Source organism: Dipteris shenzhenensis, chromosome 5 (assembly GCF_047967505.1).
Source record: "Dipteris shenzhenensis isolate YYH24624 ecotype China chromosome 5, Dip_SZ_1.0, whole genome shotgun sequence".
Lineage (NCBI taxonomy): Eukaryota > Viridiplantae > Streptophyta > Polypodiopsida > Gleicheniales > Dipteridaceae > Dipteris > Dipteris shenzhenensis.
This window is the reverse complement of record NC_141600.1, coordinates 59,156,495-59,180,231: the sequence shown is the minus strand read 5'-3', so window position 1 is coordinate 59,180,231 and position 23,737 is coordinate 59,156,495. Positions and strand designations below refer to the sequence as shown.

Sequence of the window (23,737 nt, the reverse complement as noted above, 5' to 3'; positions counted from 1 at the left end):
AAAGACCATTCTTGAACAAGATCAACTTCAAACTGAATCCTATATCCACTCCCCAAAAAAAGGCCAACATCGACTGTAGTAGAGACCACTCAGGAGAACTAAACCCGCTATGCACAACTCAATAGATTATTCTATTTGTCACAAACTTAAACAAGTTGACTCAAAATGGCTTACAAAGCAAAGAATTGCTTAAATTTGTTGCAAAAACTATTTACTTAAGAAGAGAACGAAAGTAAACGTCTGAGAAAGAACCCACAAAGATTATGTCTGGATGCAATGAGCTTCCGGATGATCCTTGAAGTTCACACCCAAAAAAAGGACATTGTTGATGTTACAAGAAACTACGAAGAGAGGATAATTCAATTGCCATGTCTCTGGAAAGATCGTGTGTCACAAACTTATATTCTCCTTGCCATGTCTTTGGAAAGATCATGTCACAAGCAAGAGCTAACATGGGGGAAAATATTCCCATATTGAAAGGTGAGAAGGCAATTTGAGTAGGCCTCTGATGTCGTATTTAGAAAATTCTCTTACATGATATAGCTCTCAAGGCTTTACATGGGGATGTGTTGAATACAACTTGTGGCGAGAAGACCTTTGTCAGAAAAGGAGTGTTACAGGCTAGTATACATGCGGATCAGATTGGATCCACTTGGATCAACCATTAAATGCCTTACTAATCGGTACCGTAAGTCATTTGGGGCTATGATAAATGTCGCAATAGCAAACCAAATCAGCTCAAGTGATGAGAGTCTTGCAGCAAGGAAGCCTTTCCACAGCCTTCTCCACAAATTTAATAGTGTTAGTCACAATAAATGCATCCGTTCTATTTGCAAGAGATGTCTCTCAAAATAAAGATAGTAAATTTATGAGGCTCTACAAAAACCAAAGATGTTTTGAAGGGAGCCAAAGTGCATGTGTTGTTACTGTGTCGGTTTTTTATTGTGCATTCTACAATAGAAACTTTTAAATAAATGCCAAGGATTTATTTAACTCACCATTCAGGAAGGTCAAAAAAAGTGTTGAAGAACATCCTTATGCCAATTAAATCTAATTGAAGAATCAACTCCAGCCCGAACAAAAAAAATGCCCGCTGTCGTTTACGTTCCTTGGGCCATAGAGCATTCCATGCTGCAGCAGAAAAGCAATTTATTGAAAAATCAGGGACAGCAGCAACAAATAATTAGAAATCAGAAAAAAGGAGATTAACTGTCAAAAATCATCAAAGCGTACGTTGCATATGTGGGTATCATCCATCACCTTGCAAAGCTGCAACTTTTGCAGAAATTTCAGCTTCTATAGCAAAATGGTTGCCAGCTCCAACTCTCAATGCACTAGCTATGGCAGCAGCATAAGCTGGTGCTTCTGATAACGAGCGAACGACCGAATAGCCTGCAGGGTTATAATCATATAGAACTCATGCCTCAGTATAATTCCATTTACTTAACAAGATTATAAACAGGAAGCTCGCCAGTCCCCCTATTAAAGAAAAAATCGGGATGCTACCATTTGAAACTTTACCTGTGGCAGGGTGAACCATGCTAGCAGCCGCACCAAAACCCAGATGCTGCTGTGTCGTGTCTGGTACTGCAACACCAACTGGTATATAGGACCACTCCTATGACCCAAGTGACCCACAAAAGGATTCAGCTTTCAACAAAGATCTTCAAGACAAAGACAATCCCGTTGCAAATCAGAGGGAATTTACCTCCTCCAGAACCTTTGTGATTTTGATATCCATCTTTGCAAGCCTTCTATACAGCCTCCTCTTTAGTTTATCAAAGGAAAGCAAAGGCCTTGCAGCCAAGCAAGTCTCCTGGAAAGGAAGATTCATGAGCTCGTCAGAGCCAATTAAAATGACAACCCTGCATAATGGCAAACTTAAAAGGTTATCCAAAAGACTTCATATCTGCATTTGCTGAATCAAAACATCACTCACCTCAAAAAACACCTGAGTTGACGACATAGGCATCACATACAGAAATGAAGGAGGCATCTCTTTCTCAGTGCCCTTTGATTTTGCATCATAGTCTCGATAATCCATAAAAACCATTGTTTCAGGATTGTAAGGACAGTGCTCAACCTGTGGTATTAAACAGCTACTATCTCAGTTCATTCAAGAAAGAAGCTTTACAACATTGTTAGAGACTTCGATGAAAGACTGAACCTACATGTACATAAAATATTACAAACCACCTCATCTATAGACAAAAAAAGAAGAAATTATCTCTATTTACTTTACGATTCCCACGCATTTGGGTGCATGTGTTGTTGCAAATCTGCATCAACTTTAAGAAAAACAGTAAACTGTTCATTCCGGCTGTCTCTTTTGGTGTATTTGTCCTGCATTTGAAATATATAATAGAGGGAGAGGTACACAAAAGTGCGCAAAAGTACTCTTGCCAAGCAGGCACAAGTTTAGCATAAGCTTCCAAAGACATTCAGAATGTCACCCCATGCCAAAGAATTAAGAGTTGGATGCATAAACCACCCCGTGTGCAGTTTGTTTGAAGGCACGGAGAAGCATCCAGTTGTGAGAGATAATTCAATTGAAGCTGAATTACAAAAGGTAAATGAACGCGAGCCAAAAGATATTGATGCCATGGCCACTATTGCACTGTCAATTCATCTTCACAATGCAGAAATAGCCCGTGCTACCTGGGAAGTACTTCAAAAAATGTATAAAATATCAATTTCAAATTCATCCAGAGATGTTCTAAAATGATCGATTGTATGCCTTGAAGATCAATGAGGGTGATTCACTGGAGAGCAGCATGCAGCCATGGTGAGGAGATTAAGAATGCAGGATTAATCCCTCTTACCTTCAACCGCTTGACACCCAATTTTAGGATTTCTATTACAAACTGGAATATGATACAATTGCAAAGGGCTACTACTACATTCCCAGCATTGAATGGAATGCTTCTTCAGGAAGAGCAATGCCAAAAGAATTTAGGACAGTAGAATGATGAAGATGAGCATGCCTTTGCCTAAACAATATGTGGAAGAGAAGACCAACAGGTAAGGGGTAATCAAGGCCAACGAGATGCACATCAGCCCCACAAACCTCTTCATCCAGTGATCATACTCACAATTCAAGCCAATAAAAGTGCTTCTAGACAGACAAGTAAGAGATCATACTATTAATGTGGCAAGCCAAGGCATTAGTAGAAGGAATGCAGAGGGGAGACAGCATGGACATGCTGCAGAAGAGAAAGCCAACGAACCTAAGCAAAGTCATAAGGTACAAAAAATGACAAAAAAAGGTAACTTTTCAGACACGAGAAGGCGCAAGAGAATGATAAAATGTGTGCAGCTATGTACGAAGATTTGCCTACTTGAGGAGGATATGGATGAAGTCAACACAGAGGAGAGCTCATGTGTCAAAAAGACAGAGTGCTTTCAGTCGCATGACAGAGAGGAAATATTGGTTTTTCAAATTGCATTGAAGACTCCACATGGAACTGTGAAAAAGGCCAACGGCACCATATGTGACATTGAAGATGTTGGGATTATAAATCTGAAAACATCTGAGTCCCAATATTCAGCCTACATCAAGTGTACTTACGTTCCAGACCTAGACAAGAATCTCCTTTCAATTAGAAAGTTATTGAGGCATGAACTACAGAGTTGTATTTCGTGTGGATGAATGTCTTGTGATGGATAAAGAAAGGGACATGAAGTTGTTGCTAAAGTGAAGGTCAAGTCACAACTATTCAGAATTCAAGGGAAAAAGTTCACAGAAATGGATAACAGCGATGCAAGCTGAGCATAATGCCATGACAAAGAACAGTACTTGAGTGCTTGTGGACCTACCAACAAGTAAAAATGTCGTCGGTTGTAAGTGGATGTACTAGGTTAAGTACAACCTTGATGGCAGCATGGACAAGTATAAAACAAAACTTATGGCAAAAGGGTAGTCTCCAAGACGTGATAGATTATGTTGAGACCTTTGCATTTGTAACCAAGCAAAACATTGCATTTGTAACTAAGCACAACATTGTGAAAGTGGTGATAGCAGGAGCCGAGAGTTTCACCAAATAGACGTTAAGTCATCCTTCTTGAATGAAGACTTAAAAGAAGTGTACTAGGAGCAGCCAGAAATGTTTACTGAAAAAAGAATTAAAAAAGAAGGTGCGCAGGTTGAAGAAGCCACTCTAAAGGCTCACCAAGGTCTTGGTGCTCCACATTTGATAGTTTCTTTGCAAGAATCACAATGAAGAAAAGGAAATTTGATTTCTTTACGTACATAGAGATTAAGGAAATTTTGTAACTGTGGTACTTTATATGGATGATTTAATCACACGGTAATAATGACAAGCTTATTACAGTCAGCAAAGGAAAACTTGCATATAGATTTAAAATTGGGAATTAAATTAAAAATTCTTATGTCTCATTTGTATTCTCTCACTTTTACAGTTTCATTTTCTAAGATCCTAACATTGATCTTAGACATAGTAGAGGGCCTGACACGGACACCTTGGACTTAACACATTTTGTGAGAACTTGGATATGAAGGTGAACGTTGGTAAGACCAAGGTCATAGCCTGCAATACTAGTGATGTCCATCATCGTCATCAGCCAATTTAGAGGGAGAACCAATTGAAATTGTCACATCTTATGTGTACTTGAGATGTCGAGTTTAGCAAGAAATCAGCAGCCTGCGCCCACTTAACTAGAGGAAATGCCTTGCTAGTTAGATTGGAGAGAGAGTGCTTCTAGGCCCATTTTCAGCATGTCAACACGAAGTCCCTCCTCTTTAACTCCCAAATAAAACTAACAGCCCTACATGCAAGAGGTCTGTTAGGAGTAGATCTCACAGAGACCATTTCTCACAAATACCATCGATATCTACAGGGGGAGCTGCGATGAAAGCAATGATGAATACAAAGGTTGCGGTCAATAAGGTGGGAATCATTAGGACACCGAATCATCCTATGTAAAGACGGTTTTCAGTGCTGGTGATCCAGTCGCAGAAGCGAAGTGGGTCGGATTTGAATGGTTACATGTAATGATGCTATTGTGCATGATATGTAAAAGAGGGGTGTTGGAGTTGTAGGCTTGGAAGAATTCTCCGAGTAGCTTCATGTCCAAGTGATAGGGGATATTAGTAGTGTTTGTTGCTAAGCCTCTACACACAAATGGCTTGTTTTGTATAATCAATTGCCTCAATAGGATTCAAGAGTATGGCTAGACCGATGCAAGCAAATCGAGATTACCATGGAGAGCTCCTTCATCACCTATGCAGCTCATAGGAAACTGAGAAAAATGGCACTTTACAAGGATCATTTCCTTTGCTTGACTAAGGATGGTGTTACCGATGCTCTAAGATACTTAGCCTACTTTGGACAACGTCTCACCGATTGCACATTGAGATAGGGTGAAAAGTTTGGGGCCACACAACACCACTGGACTCTGCAACATATGTGACACACAAGAGGTGGAGACAAAGGAACATGTATACATTTAGATGAATCCAAGAACATGCTCAAACTCATCCTCTAAAACCACAACACATAGTGCACCATAAACTCCATCACGCATAGCAGGGAGTCAGGGACTAGCTACTATGACATTTTTATTGCGCCCAACAGTGGGTGTAGACCATAGTATAAACATATGCTCTCACACATACAAATCCACACATGCACACATACTTGAGCATCCATTTATACAAAGGTCTTCGTACTGAGTATCTGTCAGCACTTCGAAGGTGGAGGGCAGATTCATCTGTGACAAAGGCTAGCACTAAAAGAGAAGGCTAATAAAAAAGTAGTCGACATTCTCTTCATTCAAGCTACAACTACTTGTAAAGACTATACAATTTCATTTTAGTCTCTCCCAAACAAACATCTAAGCCAAAAAAAGAAAAAGAAAAAAAGCTTAGACTAACTAGCTGATAGGGCAATGCACCACTTAAGATAGATAGAATTTATCGCAATATCAACATGGACGAAAACTTCACAAGTGCACCATAAACTACATCACGCATAGCAGGGACTAGCTACTATGACATTCCCACTAATGTCATCAGCGCCCAACACCGGGTGTATGCGCCGACTTTACATCGATGAGATCACATCCTTCATAGACCGTCTAGGAGGCGAGGGATCACTACTGGCTGACCTCATGATGCAAAATATTGCTACACGCTGATGACATAGTCCTCACATCATCTTCAGTAGAGGGGCTGCAAAGACATCTGGAGGCCCTAGAGGTGTCCTGTAGAGAGAGAGACTTGACAGTCAACCTTGGGACAACCAAGGTTATAGTCTTCTACATCTCACCTGCAGTCACTCATCGACTCAGCTTCACTTATTGAGTCTCAGCTCTCAGCATACTTCATCTAGTTGCTAGTCTCTAGTTTATATCTTTTCTTTGCTCGAGCTATTGCGCTCTGTAGATCAATTTAGTAGTTTATCAGTTTAGCAGTTTTAGCACTCAGCAAGGGCCCTAACGCGCCCTTTGCTTCAGCCCATTGAGGCTTGTATGAGATCTTCCTTTTGGTGTATTTTGTACCTTGTCCCATAGGCCCACAAGGCCTTCCGCGTACGTTAATACATCTCTCTCTCTCTCTCTCTCTCTCTCTCTCTCTCTCTCCGGCTCACCAAATACAGAGATCACGGAGATCACACCCCAATAGAGGGAGATACATGATATCTTCACATCCCATTGGAGAACTGCCATGGCACCACAATCATAGATGACACTCAGCCACATCTCTTGTCATCTCGGGATTTTGAGTTTTGTGTTTGAGTACTAGTCCTTAGTTTCTTAGTATAGCACTTAGCAAGGGTCCTAGCAAGCCCTTTTCCTCAGCCCATACTGGCTTGTATGAGTTACTTTTTCAGACTGTACCCTGTCTCATAGACCCGTGAGGCCTCCTAAAGACGTTTACACCTCTCTCTCTCTCTCTCTCTCTCTCTCTCTCTCTCAGCCTTGCCTCTTCACTCAGCCTCTCCACTCCGCTCAGCCTCCCCCACTCAGCCTCGCCTCTCCGCCGCTCAGCCTCTCCGCCACTTAGCCTCCCCGCTTGCTCTCTCTCTGCCGCCGCCGCCTACCTGCTAGCCTAGCCTCTCCACCCGCTAGCCTCTCCATCCGCTAGCCCCCTCCACCTACTAGCCCCTCCACCGCCGCTTGCTGTATAGCTCGCCGTACAAGGGGGGGTTTCGTCAGCTAACCGAGCCTCAGGCTGAGCTGAGCCCCTGGCTCAGTCTGAGGTGTTAGCTCAAATAAAGGGGTCGCTGATTGCACAGGTCTTTTTCAATATGGAGTTCTCGAAAACAAGGCTTTTCCCATCGACTCCAGCCACCAAGAAGCCATCCTACGCCGCCATGGCATCGACGCCTTCCCCCTATGCTCTGACTTATCACAGATTCAAAGTAAGCTTGATCCACACGAACGGATTTACTTCCTACAGCAAGAACTCAGAGATGCAAAGCTCTGCATTGCCTCCTTGGAGAAGATAGTTTCAGAAATGAAGAATGAAGGCAGACAAGAGGTAATACAAGAAGTCCTACAGCAATGCATCACCGCAGCTCCGACACCACAGCTCGTAGTCAAGGTCCAAGAAATGGTCAACACTCAGCTCAAATCCATGGGACAGGAAATTACAGCAGCAATACACAACAAGATCGAAAAATGTGATCTCTATACAGCAGCAAACCATAGTAAGTAACAAGAAGATTGTACGCATTGGAGGACTGCAAGACAGCTTCCTTAGCTGTTTTGGAATGGAAGAGGAAGAGGAACACATTGATGAGAGCAAGATCATTCAACTCAAGAAGGTAGTACACAAATCGATTGGGATGAGAATGACATAAGCTTCATCACTCGAAAGGGCAACCAGGCACATATTTACTTCAAAGAAAAAAGCTCAAGGGTCAAGAACCTTAGACAAACCAACAAGCTGAAAGGTACTAGGATTTGGATATCTGAAGAGATCACTACGACCCAACTAAAACAACGGGCAAATGAACTCATCAAAGTGAAAGAAGCAAGGAAGGAAGGTAAATGGGCGGTCTACCGAGATGGACAAGCACTAATAAGAGATTTCAAACCTAAACCCAAAAACTCTCAGTCTTAAACTGATGTTATTCAGATCACTCTTACATAATACCTGAACGTAGGTATGTTATGCTATTATAATAATCTGGGGCTGAGTTGTTGTACTCCCCCACAGATTCTCAGTCTCTAACTGATGTTGTAGTTTTTTTGGTGTTTGTATTTTGTCCCATAGACCCGCGACGTCTTCCGAGGACGCTAATATATCTGTCTTTCTTTCTTTCTCTCTGCTAACCCAAGACTTTCCCACATTTTGAACCACTAGTACCCAAGGCAACTATGAGACCCACATGCTTGGCAACTTGATGGCCAAGGTATATGAGTTAGCACTTGAGATATGCAAGAGTATTCAAGCATGCAAGCATGTAAAGAGGTGGTCAACCAGGTTTCAGACGGAATCAGTGCCACATCGCATCACATATTCACTCTCAAAGCTCTCATAGAGGAAGCTGGCCACTGGATTACTATTCTAGTAGATTTTCAAAGGCCTTCAACAGGCTCATCTCAACTTGCGACTCCAAAACCTAGGTATTGCACACGATGTTATAAGGGTTGTAATTGGCACCATACAGGAATTTTTCGAGGAAGTGAGTAGCACCATTGGAGTGAAGCAGGGATGAAGTTCAGACTCAACACGAGTCATTCCCACTCAGGTCAGTTGAGATAGTCAGAACCTGTGTGTACTTGGGATGCACTTTCACAGGCCCCAGCTTCACCGGTTGACTGCTCAATGGTGACTGACCTGGCCATGACCCCTGACCAGAACCAGAGACTGACCTGGCCATGACTGACCTGGCCATGACCCCTGACCAGAACCAGAGAGCTGCCGACGTGTCAAATAGGTGGACGGCCATTTCTCCTGTCCCAAGGCAGGTGACAGTTGCAGCCCGTGGTCACCTTGTCCTGGAGCATTCCAGGCCCTATACGAGTCCCCAATCCCAACCCTAATGCAGGCCTTCCAATGAGCCACCCGGCCCTCTGGGCTGGGCTTGGCCATCTGCCCATATAGCAGGATATAACTCTGCCAATATAGCAGCCTACAGTCCTGCCCTGGTGGTAGCCCATAGTGCTGCACACATGGCAACCCAAGTGCCTTCCAGATCTGCCCGCCTAACAATCTCAATTACTGCCATGTGGAAGCCCTCTCTCTCCCATAGATCTTGCAGGTGTCATGTCCTTTTGTCCCCATTTGGGGCTCACAACCTCACATCCCAACAGACCACATGACAAGAAGGATACTTTCATGGCATAATGTGAGGACATAAACGTCATCCATGTGTAAGGTGGCCCGGAAACAAAAACTCACCGCAAACACTCAACAAGCTTCCATTAACATACACTATTACAAACGCTTTCTATAAGATATTCACCTTCAGCTTCAATTTTATCAGTACGTTCACAGGTTTACATTGTGTGCATTTCAATCTACTGAGAAAAATATATTTAAGTTTGCATTCACATAACTTTTTGGCATACCTCAACTTCAATCCCGTACGCAGTCTGTACACAGACCTCAGGCCCACCAGTCTCATAATTCAAAAACCTTCCAGAAGCTGCACCTGAGGCTGCAGTTACAAGCCTGATAGACAAAGGAAAATTTTAGAGGATGATAATATTGTTTATACATTCCTCCTGAAAGTGCTGAATGCTTGCTGCTAAAAAGAGTTAGGCACACCTGCAAGAAAGCAGCATTCCATTCTCACAAGAGACAACACTTCCCCTATCATTTTCCTCAATGATTCTCTCCACTTTCGAATTCAGATATTTAACACCTGCCTCAGCACACCTGTACATCATTATTAAAACAAAGCAGTTCTTATACATCAGTGACCTGTATACTTTAGGAGGGAAGAATCAACCACTATATAACCAGTTCACGATAGAATACAAAGACCCTGCCAACAGCTCATAGGCTACAAAAAACTCCCAAAACTACGTTGGGAAAAAAAAGCTAGCATAAACCAAAAATTGCAAGTAGGGTACTTCCCACCTTCTCAGTAGCTCTTCACGCAATAGATGCCGGCTAACACGACCATAGGCACGCCCCATATGTATTGGTTTATCACAATCCAGATACACTGCAGTTTCTTTCCATACATGCTCTATGCAATTTTCCAGACCAAGAGCTGAAAATCCAATCCACAAGAAAACTGTCATCCCCTTTGAAGCTGTTTGTGATACTACTGATTCTAAGAAGATAGTCCGCAAGCCCTTTATACGGCATCCAGGCTGATGGCATACAGACCAGATCCAAACACAAGACCACGATGATGTATCCAGGCTACAGGCTTCAACCAGAAACATTTTAGATGATCATAGATTATGTTCAATTCAAGTTATTTCATTTTGTTTTGTACTTTCCATGTTGAGACATTCCATGCACACAAAAGGATGACTTGCATTAAGATGGTACTAGCACAAAGAGTACATGCATGAACGAGTCTACTGCTGAAGACTTTTTCACCATTTAAAAAAAAATATCTCAAGCAGCATCTATATAATAAAATATCCAGAAAGCATGCATTAGATGAGATGCAAGAAGAATACATATAACTAAATGAATCCAGGAAAATACCCAGAATCATCCTCACAAAACAACGCAAATACTGCAATTCACATTCATGAAGCTTCAGACGGTAGGCTCTGTCACACAAGCCACATAAGTGAAGACCTGTGCTTGGGTATTAACAAATACCTAGATGAATCCAGGAACATTCCCAAACTCATCCTCTAAAAACACAACATAGTGCAGTTTCAATCTCATGATAGTCACTCACAAGGTTGAAAACCATAAACTCCATCATGCATAGCAGGGACTAGCTACTATGACATCCCCACTGACGTCATCAGCGCCCAACAGTGGGTGTAGACCATAGTATAAAAATATGCTCTCACACATACAAATCCACACACCCACACATACTTGAGCATCCATTTATACAAAGTCTTCGTACTGAGTTTCTGTCGGCACTCCGGAGGTGAAGGGCAGACTCAGCCATGATGAAGGCTAGCACTAAAGGAGAAGGCTAATCAAAAGGTAGTCCAAAATCTCTTCATTCAAGCTACAACTGCTTGTGAAGTCTATACATTTTCATTTTAGTCTCTCCCCAACGAGCATCTAAATCTAAATCTAGCTGATAGGGCAACGCACCATTTAAGATAGAAAGAATTATCACAATACCAGCAGGCCGCAACTTGGACGAAAACTTCACAAGATGAAATTTGCATGTCCGCTAATACGGCAGAAGCATATACCTAGATGAATCCAGGAACATTCCCAAACTCATCCTCTAAAAACACAACATAGTGCAGTTTCAATCTCATGATAGTCACTCACAAGGTTGAAAACCATAAACTCCATCATGCATAGCAGGGACTAGCTACTATGACATCCCCACTGACGTCATCAGCGCCCAACAGTGGGTGTAGACCATAGTATAAAAATATGCTCTCACACATACAAATCCACACACCCACACATACTTGAGCATCCATTTATACAAAGTCTTCGTGCTTGGGTATTAACAAAAATTATTAGTCGTAACTTTAGATAGATACAGACAGCCAGTTGAAAGAGATGGATGAAATGGGACTATTGACAGAATTCTCAATGTATTTACCATATAAATTCTATGTAGAGACATTAACTAAGTGTAATAACCACAAAACATGATAATGCCACTCCTGATGGGAATCAAAACAATTATTTCACTCTTGAAAAAGCATGAGCTTGAACCTTTAAATAATATCATGCCAAGTGTCAACTCACGTTTCTAACATGGTTACTGTATCAGGGTTCAAATTAACCTTTCTACACAATACCAATAAAATAAAGACTGAGACCCTACCTGCGAACTCATCTTCCCAAACACCGTAGTTGTTTGTAAAAGGTAAATCAGGACCAATGATTCCCACATTGAGGCCCTGTTTTGCTGCCTCTGCAGCCAGCGATAGCCCTGCTGGTCCACAACCGATCACAATAAGATCCAATGTTGCTTCTCCTTCCCCAATAAGCTTCAGCTGCATTCACCAGCAATAGAAACAACAGTACATGTTGTCAAACAATACTAGACATCCCATTCATTGATATTAAAACAAGATGGTTTGGACTCCATTCCAAACCTAGCATCTAAGAGACATTCAGAGAATGGCCAAGCTGAAGGAGGGCCATTACAGGGTAACTACAATTGAACAGAACGTTCTATCATCAGACACAAAGAAAGATGTATTAAACTCCTGATAAGATAATGCCATGGCTACTTCTCAATTATGTCACAATCCTTAGTGTCAAAGTAGACACCCTCTCCCCCCAAAAAAGGCAGTTTAATATACACGATATATGAGATCATTCCAAGTTCTGAGACTGTCAGAAAATATCCTCCTTTCACTATCACTACATAGAGCATAGCATAGATATTGCATGTTTGAACTGAACAACTACAATCCACACTTACTCTGCATGAGCTTTCCTTTAGCACGATTGTAGAGCCGGACACCAGATATTCCTACCACTATCTCTATTGCACCATGGATCAGCCATCATCATCCGATGTCTACAATTGCAACTGCCTTATGGCACTTCAATGAGCTCTTCCAGGCTCCCTTAATTTGTCAGCACATCTTGTCCTGTTCCAATTATCCTTTATCTTCAGCCATAGACTGGTTTGCTTGTTGCGGTTTTCTGCTCCAGCTCTCTGGAAGTCATAAAACCCTCCTTGCTTAGTCTAAATTCCCAACAATCGAATCTAGCACCCCTGCTTGGTTCATCACTTCCAGGCAGCACCAAGAGTCTCTTACATCAGAGATTTGTACCAGATCTTAAGTTTTCAGTGGATCCATCCCAAGACATTTCAGATAATTGTTTTTGCTCCGAGACAGGTCTACAGCATATACACTGCTCCAGACCCTGTCGCTTCAACCACCATTTGTCTCTGTTCTTCACCTACCACTCCTTGTCAGCAGTTTGACACCTGTGTACTTCCGGACAATGCTTTCCCATTTCTGACCTACATAGTTTTGAAGTTTTTAATCATCATCATTGATTTTGATTTTTCAGTTAAGTTTTTAAGGTTGATTCTATTCTAGACATGTTAGATTTGTTGTCATTAATGTGGAATTGTTTCAGAGCTTCTGAGACAGATTGATACCTGCCTCTTAAGATCCTAAGGATACTGCTAAGCTTCTAGAATCTAATTCCATATCAGCATTTTGGACTTATTTATCCTTCTAGCCACAAAACAGAGTTTCGACAGATGATCTATTCATTATTTTTACAGTTATTGCACTTCCTTCTGAGGAGAACTCATTGTATTACATTACATACACGTGTAAGAACTTCTGGGTCCTTCTGATTCCACATAGCAATCAGTACACCCTGAAGGCATAGCAATCATCAAATAACTCTTAAATTCATGTATGGCTGATCATGTTTTTTAGAATATTATATAGGTACTAAGTAACTGGAGCTGCTTTTTGCACTCCCTGGGAGCTGCCATGTGCATGGTTTCTTCCTTTAGATATCTATTAGTTTTGTCCTTTCCTAGTGCTTATATTTGTGGAGTCTCCCTCGATCACCTTGTGATGAGCACTTGGTATACTTCTACTAATTGGCCTTACTGCCGAGACGTTTCTGCAAAGCAACATAATTTTGACCATCTCAAAGGCAGTGAGTGTCATAGTCTTTAGGCTTGAAGGTATGTACCTGCGAATATACCTCCATGCACAATGCATGCATGAACTTTTCAAGTCTACCGTCCCCATCATGCTACAGTTAGATCGTTACTGTGGGTGAACCAGTTGGCGTAGTGAGTAACAGAATCATTCCTGCCTTGAACAATGTTCTAGAACTCTCTCTTCAATTGGGATGTGTACTATGGTGTCAAGGAGTGAGCCTTTAGAACTAATCCTACTAGAAGTCTCCCTCTCAAATGCATTGGTCTACTCTTTGCACCATTCGTGCCACCAAGTCACGACTTTCCCAAAAGTGGAGAGCCTTAGTGACAGCAGAAAAGTAGCTGTCAGTAATCCAAATAAACAACCGGCTTATCAAGCTGGCAGAGTTCTGCTGTGAATCAGAATCAAGGAAAATTCCTGCATGCTGCTTTCTTGACTAGATGAAAAGACACGTCCCTTTCTTGTTTTTCATATCAAGCTATCCGTACTAAGGAAACGGTTGCATGGCTGGCATGAGGATGATTTTTTGAGACAATTCCCTGAAACCTTAAGCGAACCAGTGATGGACTCGAGCACAATTTTCGAGAGGAGCAAAAGAGAATGAGCATGGCAAGCGTAAACGATATCACCTGAGTTCCGAATCTGCACTGAGAGAAAATCTAGCTAACGTGAAATCTACCCGAAAGACGTTTCGTTACCTGGCTTCCTTCAAAAAAAGAATCCTTATACACGGACGACCGATTGGTCTAACACCAAGCTCCAAAGAGTCTGCTGTTGCACAACATGTCTAAGAATCACGATCTTCGTTATGTACTTTCTCGAATCCTATTATACGGAGATGCAAGTAGTTTGCCTGTCGTGGAGGCCACCTGCTGATGTTTAAGGGCTCCAGTAGACCAACGACGTGAGACAATTGCCCAGGTGCACGCTTCGAAACGAGGACAAGCTGAGCTTCTCCAAAAATGTATCGTCCATATTGATTCGAAGGAAACAAGACAAGGATGAAGTGCACTAGAGACGCAAACGCTGAATAACTAAGACTAGGTACGAGGTGGTAGACCTTAACGCTTAGAATTGTTATAGAATTTGCCGTCGGAAATCGCCATACGGGGGTCGCACCCGATGGATATTTCAGAGGTAAGAGGTAAGAGCTAAAACGAAGTCCCGGAAGCGCGAAACATTCCAATTGACAAAAACGACGATGCGGGAAGGATCCAGAGACACACCTGATCGGCTATTCTCAACTGTTGGAGAGGTTTGAAAGCCTGCATTTGCACGAACTGAAGCTCGCTACCCCCGGCTTTGATAAAGTCGGGTTCGTCTTTGAACTGCTTACGAACGGCAATGTAAGTCTCGGTGGCAGCTGCGCGAATGGGGAGGAGGCTAGGAAGTTTGGCGGAAGAGCGGGGGGAGCGGGAAGGAAGGGAGACGGAAAATGATGCGGCGTCGTGAGGAAGACCTAAGAAGGAAGAGAAGGCGGGTGAGAGGGAGTGATGGGAAGAAGAGAAAGCGGGAGAATTATGGAGAGGGGAACTGCGGAGGGCAAGGTCGAAATCCATAGCTAGGAGGGGAGGAGCTGATGGGGAGCTAAAGCGGCATTGGGTGGCCGGGCAATCAATCAAAGGAAGATGAAGAAGAGGAGGAGTTCTACGCAAGAGACAAGGAAGGCATCGGCACCAAGCACACTACTCACACACCCGGAATCGTAACCGCGGAGTAGACGCAAGTGGCCTAGCCGGAATTACTCGCTCCTTCGGAACAGCCCCCCACTTACCCTTCCCCCCCCCCCCCCCACTTGTCCCCTCCCCATTCGCCCCGCTCCCTTTGGATAACTTATCCTTCGCCCCCCTTCTCTCTCTCTCCTCCTTTTTTGGTCCTCCCTTATTTCCCTTCATTGCGTCACTTTCTCTCTCCTCATTTCATCGTCTTGCACCTTGTGATATTCCTTTCCTAAACTAATTACTTTCATATTAGTTTCTTTGTCTTGCACCTTCCCCTAACCCTCGGTATCTTCACAAATAGGTCACGCTTTGATTCCTTCCCCCTTCCCCAACTTGCATCGCCGTCCCTTTGCTCCACAACACCACCATCTGTCACGTGCCTTAATGGATAACTACACACCCTCCCAAAGACGACACCAAAGCTCACATTGCAAGCACAGTGCCATCTTCAACACACCCAAAGATGCCCACCTCAGCTAGCTACAAAGCAACAGCTCCTCAAGCCATCTGGGCATTCACCAATTGGGGTAAATAGTTAAATCCGACAAGAAAGTGCATTCTCATTCTTTTTTAACAATACTTGGAAAGGGGGTAGTAAGCAACACCTTAGCCAAAAACAAGCCACCTCACTAAGGCGCATATATATTGGCATTGATTTGTAGTCTTTGGTGTTCAAAATCAATGTACATGTTGATTCTTTCTTATTGCCACTAATTTGTGGTATGTTCCCACTTATACTTGTTGCAAAATTTTCAGCCCTAAAATGTGTAACATCACATGCATCTTTAAGTGACAATGCCACATTTCTGCTATTAATCATTATATGTCTCATACAATAGCATAAGCCACACTTATTACATAAAGCCATGCCTACTCTTTTTTACAGTGGCATGTGTTGTTTCACCCTTTTCAAACATTTTGCATGCATACAACAACATCTTTGTCAAGGTCATAAAGGTCTAAAAGTTCCACAAACTTCTAAGGTTAGCTCATTCTTAGAAATTGTAGTGTGGAACACTAAAAGAAAAGAAGGCATATTACTTGATAATAATAAGTGCAATAAAAAACTACCTCATATGTGCATTGTCTTGGAGCCTATTCTAGAAAATTGAGGACTAGCTCACCTCTATTTGAGCCATGCATTGTGATCACTTGACATTTGTAGTATTGCAAAATAATATAAACATGGAATTCTAGGGCCTCTCTATGGGAGGCAACTTTTTGTGTCTCATAATGTTTGTTGTATAGCAATGATTGAAACTCATTACTCTATAAAGATGTTGAGTTGAAATAACTAATTGATATGTCTAAGCTCCATTGCATTCAAAACAAATCTAGTGAGCTACTAGGGAAGAAACCTTGACAATTAATGTGTTGTGCGATAGCTGCGAGAAACCTTGACAATCAATATATTATGCCGCAATTGAGAGAAAAGGCAAGATTTTTACATGGTCGCCATGACAACTTAAAAGCATTTTACTTTAGACTTGTTTTTTGTTGTGACATGACATTTTAATAACATTTAATATATTGTGTTGCGATCGAGAAGAAAGGCAAGATTTTCACATGGTTGTTTATCCTGGTTCTAGATATCCATTAATGATTGCCAATGATGTTACATGAGTGTACTAGGAATTATTCTTAGTTGTATCTATACTTCAAAAGAAATGATGTCCATCTTTCAACCAACCAGTATAGAATCTACAGGCAAACAAATCTGTTCTCACTTAGGGTAGTACTCTTGGTGGATTATTTAATTAATATGTTATGCGCAACTTTGACATTTATTTGAATGCTCATTGGTTTGATCTTTCATCCTTATACCTTTTGCTTACTTTTATAGGGTGATGTATAGATAATGTCATTGTTGTTGTGAGTACAAAAATGATGATAGAAACATCATTCCACAATTTAATAAATTTGGCTTGTTGGAAATTTCATCAACTTTTGGCATTCCACGCCTAAGATAGATTGTGGATATGCAATCAACAAAGAAATGAGATTGCTTTCGTAGTCCTTCATACTCTTTATTGAATTGACTTGCTCATGATAGTGCATGGTTAAATTATGAACATGATATTGGGTGCAAGAGAATGCTTTTTAATGTTCCATCGTGACCTTCCTAGTCACAATCCCCTGTGTTAAGTATTGTATGCTCATATCTATCCTCTTATTCGCTTCAATTGCACTCAAGACATGTTTTCTTTCATTATCTATTCATTGTGCAAAAATATAGAAATGTGTAGTACCTTTTATTGCTAGTGTAACTTTTATACATAATGAGGTAAACAGTGCAAAAAGTACTTTTTATCAAAACAAAAGAAACAATAAAATACAAGGTGTGCCAAACTAATATCTTATATCTTGAGCTCAAATTTGTGAACTTTTAATGTACTTGGAACCCTATTACCCCTATTTACACCAACCCTTTACATGCCAGACATGCCTATCTTTGTATACACACTATGCCTAGTGCACTAACCATGATTTACATTCTCAACACACTTTTAAATTGAATCTCATAAGATGAGGGTGGATTTCAAAACAAAAGGTTGATACAAGAGAAAAAATAGCCAAAAATTGATGCTTCTATGAGGATGTCTCCAAAAAATTGATGCTTCTATGACAATGTCTCTTGATGCTTCTACGAGCATGTCTCCAACAAAGTGGATCATAAATGCAAAAGTTTGATGAAATTTAATCATGATTCGCCCTCTTAGGTTGCACGATATCTTTACTCATTCAATTCATATTTCTCAATATCTTGATCCATTCCAAAAAGAGCCAATGAGGACCTTTTCTCATTTGGTAGGTAAGATTAAGGGACATCACAAGGATGCCAATGTAGATGTCCTGATCAATTATGACTACTTAGCACAAGCAAGGAGAGGTTGTACAAAATCAGCATGACAACTTTAGAACAAGGAAGGTGTAGTGATTTGGAGAGGTTTGAGTTATCGAAATGTTTTCTTCCAATAGTTATGGGGATCAAAGCCTTTGTAGTTACTTTGTTCTTGCTCAACTTGCCAAGTGTAAAGACATTTAATGAGAGTCGAGACAATGATAGGATATCTTCATTCAATGGATCGATTAGCATGACTCAATTTAGATGGGCTCTCAATGCATAGTGCAAGAAAGTGAAGAAATAAAACAGTGGTACTAACCTTCAAGATAGCTGTATAATTGATCTCAATCCATTCTCAATGCTAGACCACTTTCAAAGGGAATTGATTGATTTTATGAGACGCAAAGTATTTGTTTGACACAGCTTAGCATACATGAGCTGTGTATCTGAGGATGCATATGTCAGCACCAAGTTAAGTCAAGCAACATTCACAGTTGAGAAACACCAAAGTTGTGACCACAATCATTGAGAAAGTGCTTTGTAGAGATACACAATGTAAGAAGCCACTAGACTAAGATTATTTTGACAGGCGTATTCCTCGCTTTGATCCCATCTCCAAGTGATTGACCCACTTTGCAAGGAAAGGATCCTAGCCCACAATGAGTTTGAAGTGTTCCTTCTAGAAAGGTGGTGGATAGTGGAAGGAGACGAAGGGGAAGACCAATCATCAACTAGAAAGCAAAACCAACCACAAGACATTGAAGTAGAGGAGGATGAAGGAGAAGATTTAGCCCACCAACAACCCAAAAGGGATGAGGAGAATTTGTCACCTATATCAAAGATAAAGATGTAGTGGTTCTTCTAAAAATGGTCCATTGGGTTTGTCTAGACGTGAATTCATGGAAGAGCAAGAGAACCTACCCTCACCATGGAAGGAGCTAGAGAGGTTCGTTTGAATTTGGACTTTGCAATTGTGTGTATAAAACCAACCTCAATCTCCTTCTATTTGACCTTCATCTCATGTTCTTCAACCACACTCTCCGCCAGTCGATCAATCGATTAGCATGATGGTTGGATAGTTGATCTCAATCCATTCTCAATGCTAGACCACTTTCAAAGGGAATTGATTGACTTTATGAGACACAAAGTATTTGTTTAACATAGCTTAGCATACATGAGTATGTGAGGATGCATATGTCAGCACCAAGTTTAGTTAAGCAACATTCACAATTGAGAAACACCAAAGTTGTGACCACAATCATTGAGAAAGTGCTTTGTAGAGAGACATAATGTAAGAAGCCACTAGATTAAGTTTATTTTCTCAGGCGCAGTCCTCGCTTTCTTCGATTGCCATCTCCAAGTGATTGATCCACTTTTCAACAAGGAAAGGTTCCTAGCCCACAATGAGTTTCAAGTGTTCCTTCTAGAAAGGTGGTGGATAGTGGAAGGTGAGGAAGGGGAAGACCAATCATCAATAGAAAGCAAAACCAAACACAAGTCATTGAAGTAGAGGAGGATGAAGGAGAAGATTTAGCCCACCAACAACCCAAAAGGGATGAGGAGAATTTGTCATCCGTATCAAACATAAAGATGTAGTGGTTCTTTTAAACATGGTCCATTGGGTTTGTCTAGACCTCAATAAGTGGAAGAGTAAGAGAACCTACCCTCACCATGGAAGGAGCTAGAGAAGTTCGTTTGAATTTGGATTTTGCAATTGTGTGTATAAAACCAACCTCAATCTCCTTCTATTTGACCTTCATCTCATGTTCTCCAACCACAGTCTCCTCCACTCTCGAGACTTACCAGAGATGTTGGTCTTTATGAAGGTTTTTATGCACTAGCTTCATAATATTTTAAAGAAATATTAAAATTCTATCCCCTTGAACCAAACACACAATCCGAAAGCACCATAGTCCACTCTTGACACTGAAGGAAATGAAACAAACAACCAAACACAACTATAAAATTTTCATGTCACCATACTTGTCCAAATGGCGACATCAAAATATTTACTAGGAACAAAATCATCTCATGAGCCCAAATTCATATTATCCTAAACAAAAATGAATGGTCCAACACAAAAAGGACTAGGGAGAGGTTGTAAAAAGGAAAAACGCTCAATTTCTTGTGCTCTATCCAATGATGAATCATCCTTCAACCCCTAGAGGAGTTGATACAAATGACATCATACCTCGCCAACTGTACCTCGGATCATGAGCTATAAAATATCCAATCATGAATTGAAATTTAAAATTTGATAATCCTTCAACCCTTAATTTCTAGCACAATAGGGAGGTATGTCAATACAAAAGATGTCTTGACTTACAAACTATACCTCACATTGATGAGCTGTAAAAGGGAAAAAATGCTCAATTAATCAAGCTCTATCAAATTATCAATTAAAAATTGAAGTTTGATCATTCCTCAACCTTTTTTTTGGGAAAAAGGAGGGAGGGAAATCAACACAAAAGACCTTTGTTGGAAGATACACTATGGTTGAAATTGGTATTTGCTTGAGAAATATGTGTGGGGAGGAGGTTCTTATAATGGTATCTTGGAGAACTTAACTTGAGGGTTTTAGCTTGGTAATTATGCATATTCCCTCCCATTTGACCTTCATATCCTTTGGTTTGACCTTAGTCTTGTCCTCATTGACCGTAATCTTCTCCTTGTGCTCCAAAACTTCATCCTTGGTCCCCCATATGTTCTCATGATGTAAACCCTAATCAGTGAGTTGATATACCAAATGAGCTCCTCCATAAGTCCAAGGCGAAATAGTTGTGCATATTCACACAAGGTGGCATGTGGATGAATTAGAGGCAAATTTCCTAAATGAGGTAGGCACATTGATGGCAATTTCCAAGGCTTGCCAAAAGGGTTCATCCAATAATGAGTGCTGAGAGTTTGAAGTACAAGAGTGATACCTCAAGTAGGTTCAAAAGGTTGCAACAGTAGCATTACTATAGGCTCACATCTCTTGTAAAGATGCCTTCAAACAAGACTAAAGCATCTAAATATCAAGAACAATTACACAAAGAGGAAGAGTGCTCATCTATAAGATGGCCTAGAGTACTATGGCCAATGGCTTGAAGATACAGTGCAACAACTTCAAGTATCACTCTCCTACTTCAGGTATCACTCTTCTACTGCAAGTATCACTCTCCTACTTCAAGTATCACTCTCCTTTTGAACCTGCTTTAGGTATCACTCTCCTACTTGAGACTCTCAACACTCATTGTTCGATGAACCCTTGGCAACCCTTGAAAATTGCCATCAATGTGCCTACCTCGTTCAGCAATTTTTCCTCTAATCCAACCACCTACCACCTTGTGTAAATATGCACTATTTCACCCTTGACCTATGGAGGAGCTCATTTGGTCTATAATTATAGCTCGTTGATTAGGAATCAGGTTGAAAAGTGTTGCCATTATGAAGGATGTACTTCCTCATCACCATCACATATGCCTTGCATGAATCCTAAACATTACAATGGAAAGTGTTGGCATTGTGAAGGACATACTTCCTCATCACCATGACATATGCCTCACACGAATCCATAAAGGTCCCATGGAGCATCATCGTCTTCCATTTGCTATTAGCACATAATCAAGCTAAACCCTAGTGCATGATGAGAAAACACCATGCTACACCCATCGACCTACACCCATCGACAGCATGATGCTATTTGCTCATTGTGCACATGTGTTGTGCTTGAGATGGTGTTGAGAGAAAGAAGAAGACAATGGTGCTCCAAAATTTTCTAATCACAATGCAAAATTCTCATCCCACCCTAAACCTGTAACCCTAAATCAAAAAACAACAAGACAATCAGGATGCAATGAGACATTCAAAACCCACTATCATCATCATTGCCATCATCAAGTTCTGATATCCTAAAGCCATAACTCACAAGCGACTATCCTCATCATGCTCATCATCAATGTCCTCATCCTCAAACCCATGTGGAAGGTGAATATTATTTCCTTCATCTTCTCCCGATTCCTTAGACCCATGTCGAAGGTGAATATTATTTCCTTCATCTTCTTCTGATTCCACCTCATCACTATGCTCCTCAGAGGTCGTACCATCAGTCCCCTCCTCATCCTCTTCTTGAGGTTCTGGGATTTGCAATTATGGGACTGCTTCTGGTTGGATAACATCAAGTGGGATATCATAGGTCCATTTTGGACTTTTCTCCTCATATCCCACGCCTTCTAATGTTTCCATCATTTTACAATCGGCATAGATGTACACTAACTTCTCAGCTCGATCCTCTAGAAGTCTATCTTGTAAAGTACTATGAATGTACTTATAATGACTAGTTTCTTTTTGAGCCCGAGTTTGAGCATGTTTGAGAAAGAACCCTCATTGCAATCATACATAGAAGCTTGCACATGCAACCATTCATCATCCACCATTTCCAAGAAAATGTAGTTTCTAACAATGCTTCAATATCACTTGGAACAATATAAATAGTGGAGAATGTGGAGGACAATGACACACAAAAGTATCAGGCGAGACAAGAGTGTGTTTGTCTCTGTGCCAACATGGACTTAGGTAGAACAAAATGTGTGTAGAGTAGCAGCAAAGCTCCGCTTGTACTTGCATAAAGCTAGAAATAATCCCTCTTAGGAATTCAACTTGCATGTTCTATGTGCGAGTTCTACATGCAACTCCTACATGCGAGTTCTACATGCAACTCCTACATGCGAGTTCTACATGAACTCCTACATGCAACTCCTACATGCGAGTTCTACATGCAACTAGCAACTCCTACATGCAGCTTCTATATCCAAGTTCTACATGTAGAGAGAGAATGTCTTACAATTCCTACATGCAGAGAGAGAAGCTCTCCAACTTGTATAAATCCCCCATAATGGAATGAAGCCCACACTCTTTGGGGCATTGTGTTGAGTTGGTATTCCAAGCAATTGTCTCAAGTGTCCATGCTTCCTTGCACTCCACGTCCAAAAGCATGTCCTAAGCTTGTAACTCCTCCTCCCCTCTCCTCCAACCTTGCAACCCATCTTCTCCCTCTCCTCCCTCCTTCTCCTCCCTCCTCCTCCCTTCTCCTCCTCCTCCCTCCTCCTCCTCCCTTCTCCTCCTCCTCCCTCCTCCTCCCTTCTCCTCCTCCTCCTCCCTCTCCTCCTTCTCCCTCCTCCTCCTCCCCCCTCCTCCTCCCTTCTCCTCCTCCTCCCTCCTCCTCCCTTCTCCTCCTCCCTCCTCCTCCTCCTCCTCCCTCTACTCCTTCTCCCTCCTCTCTCTTATTTCCCCCATGCTCTTACACATTCTTCCTCTCCCACTCCTATGCTCCCCCTAAACCCTTAGTTCCTCAACCCTTAACCTCCATGATCTACAAGGGAGACGAGTTCTCCACCATGTACTCTACTCTAAATCATTGAAACCTCTTCTAAACTTTGGAACCCCCTTCTAA

General features: G+C 41.5%; 1 protein-coding gene across 1 annotated transcript; it reads right to left on the bottom strand.

Moving 5' to 3' along the window:
• Positions 1 to 279: 279 nt before the first annotated feature.
• On the bottom strand, positions 280 to 15,414 carry LUT2 (Lycopene beta/epsilon cyclase protein). The gene is made up of 11 exons (XM_087375265.1): positions 14,964 to 15,414; positions 11,913 to 12,084; positions 10,055 to 10,190; positions 9,740 to 9,850; positions 9,541 to 9,643; positions 1,940 to 2,083; positions 1,709 to 1,816; positions 1,522 to 1,618; positions 1,261 to 1,392; positions 999 to 1,131; positions 280 to 780 (listed from the first exon to the last, which is right to left on the bottom strand). Exons 1-11 carry the CDS (start codon positions 15,294 to 15,296, stop codon positions 615 to 617), a joined length of 1,635 nt encoding a protein of 544 aa, XP_087231391.1. The 5' UTR covers positions 15,297 to 15,414; the 3' UTR covers positions 280 to 614.
• Between the last annotated feature and the right edge of the window lie 8,323 nt (positions 15,415 to 23,737).

Bases quoted from the DNA above. Each gene is read 5' to 3' on its own strand.
- LUT2 (XM_087375265.1), bottom strand. From the start codon at position 15,296: ATGGATTTCGACCTTGCCCTCCGCAGTTCCCCTCTCCATAATTCTCCC. The intron at 1,393-1,521 runs GTAAAGTTTCAA...ATAACCCTGCAG, and splicing joins CATGGTTCACCCTGCCACAG to GCTATTCGGTCGTTCGCTCG. The intron at 781-998 runs GTGAGTTAAATA...TTTGTGGAGAAG, and splicing joins TTTTTTGACCTTCCTGAATG to GCTGTGGAAAGGCTTCCTTG.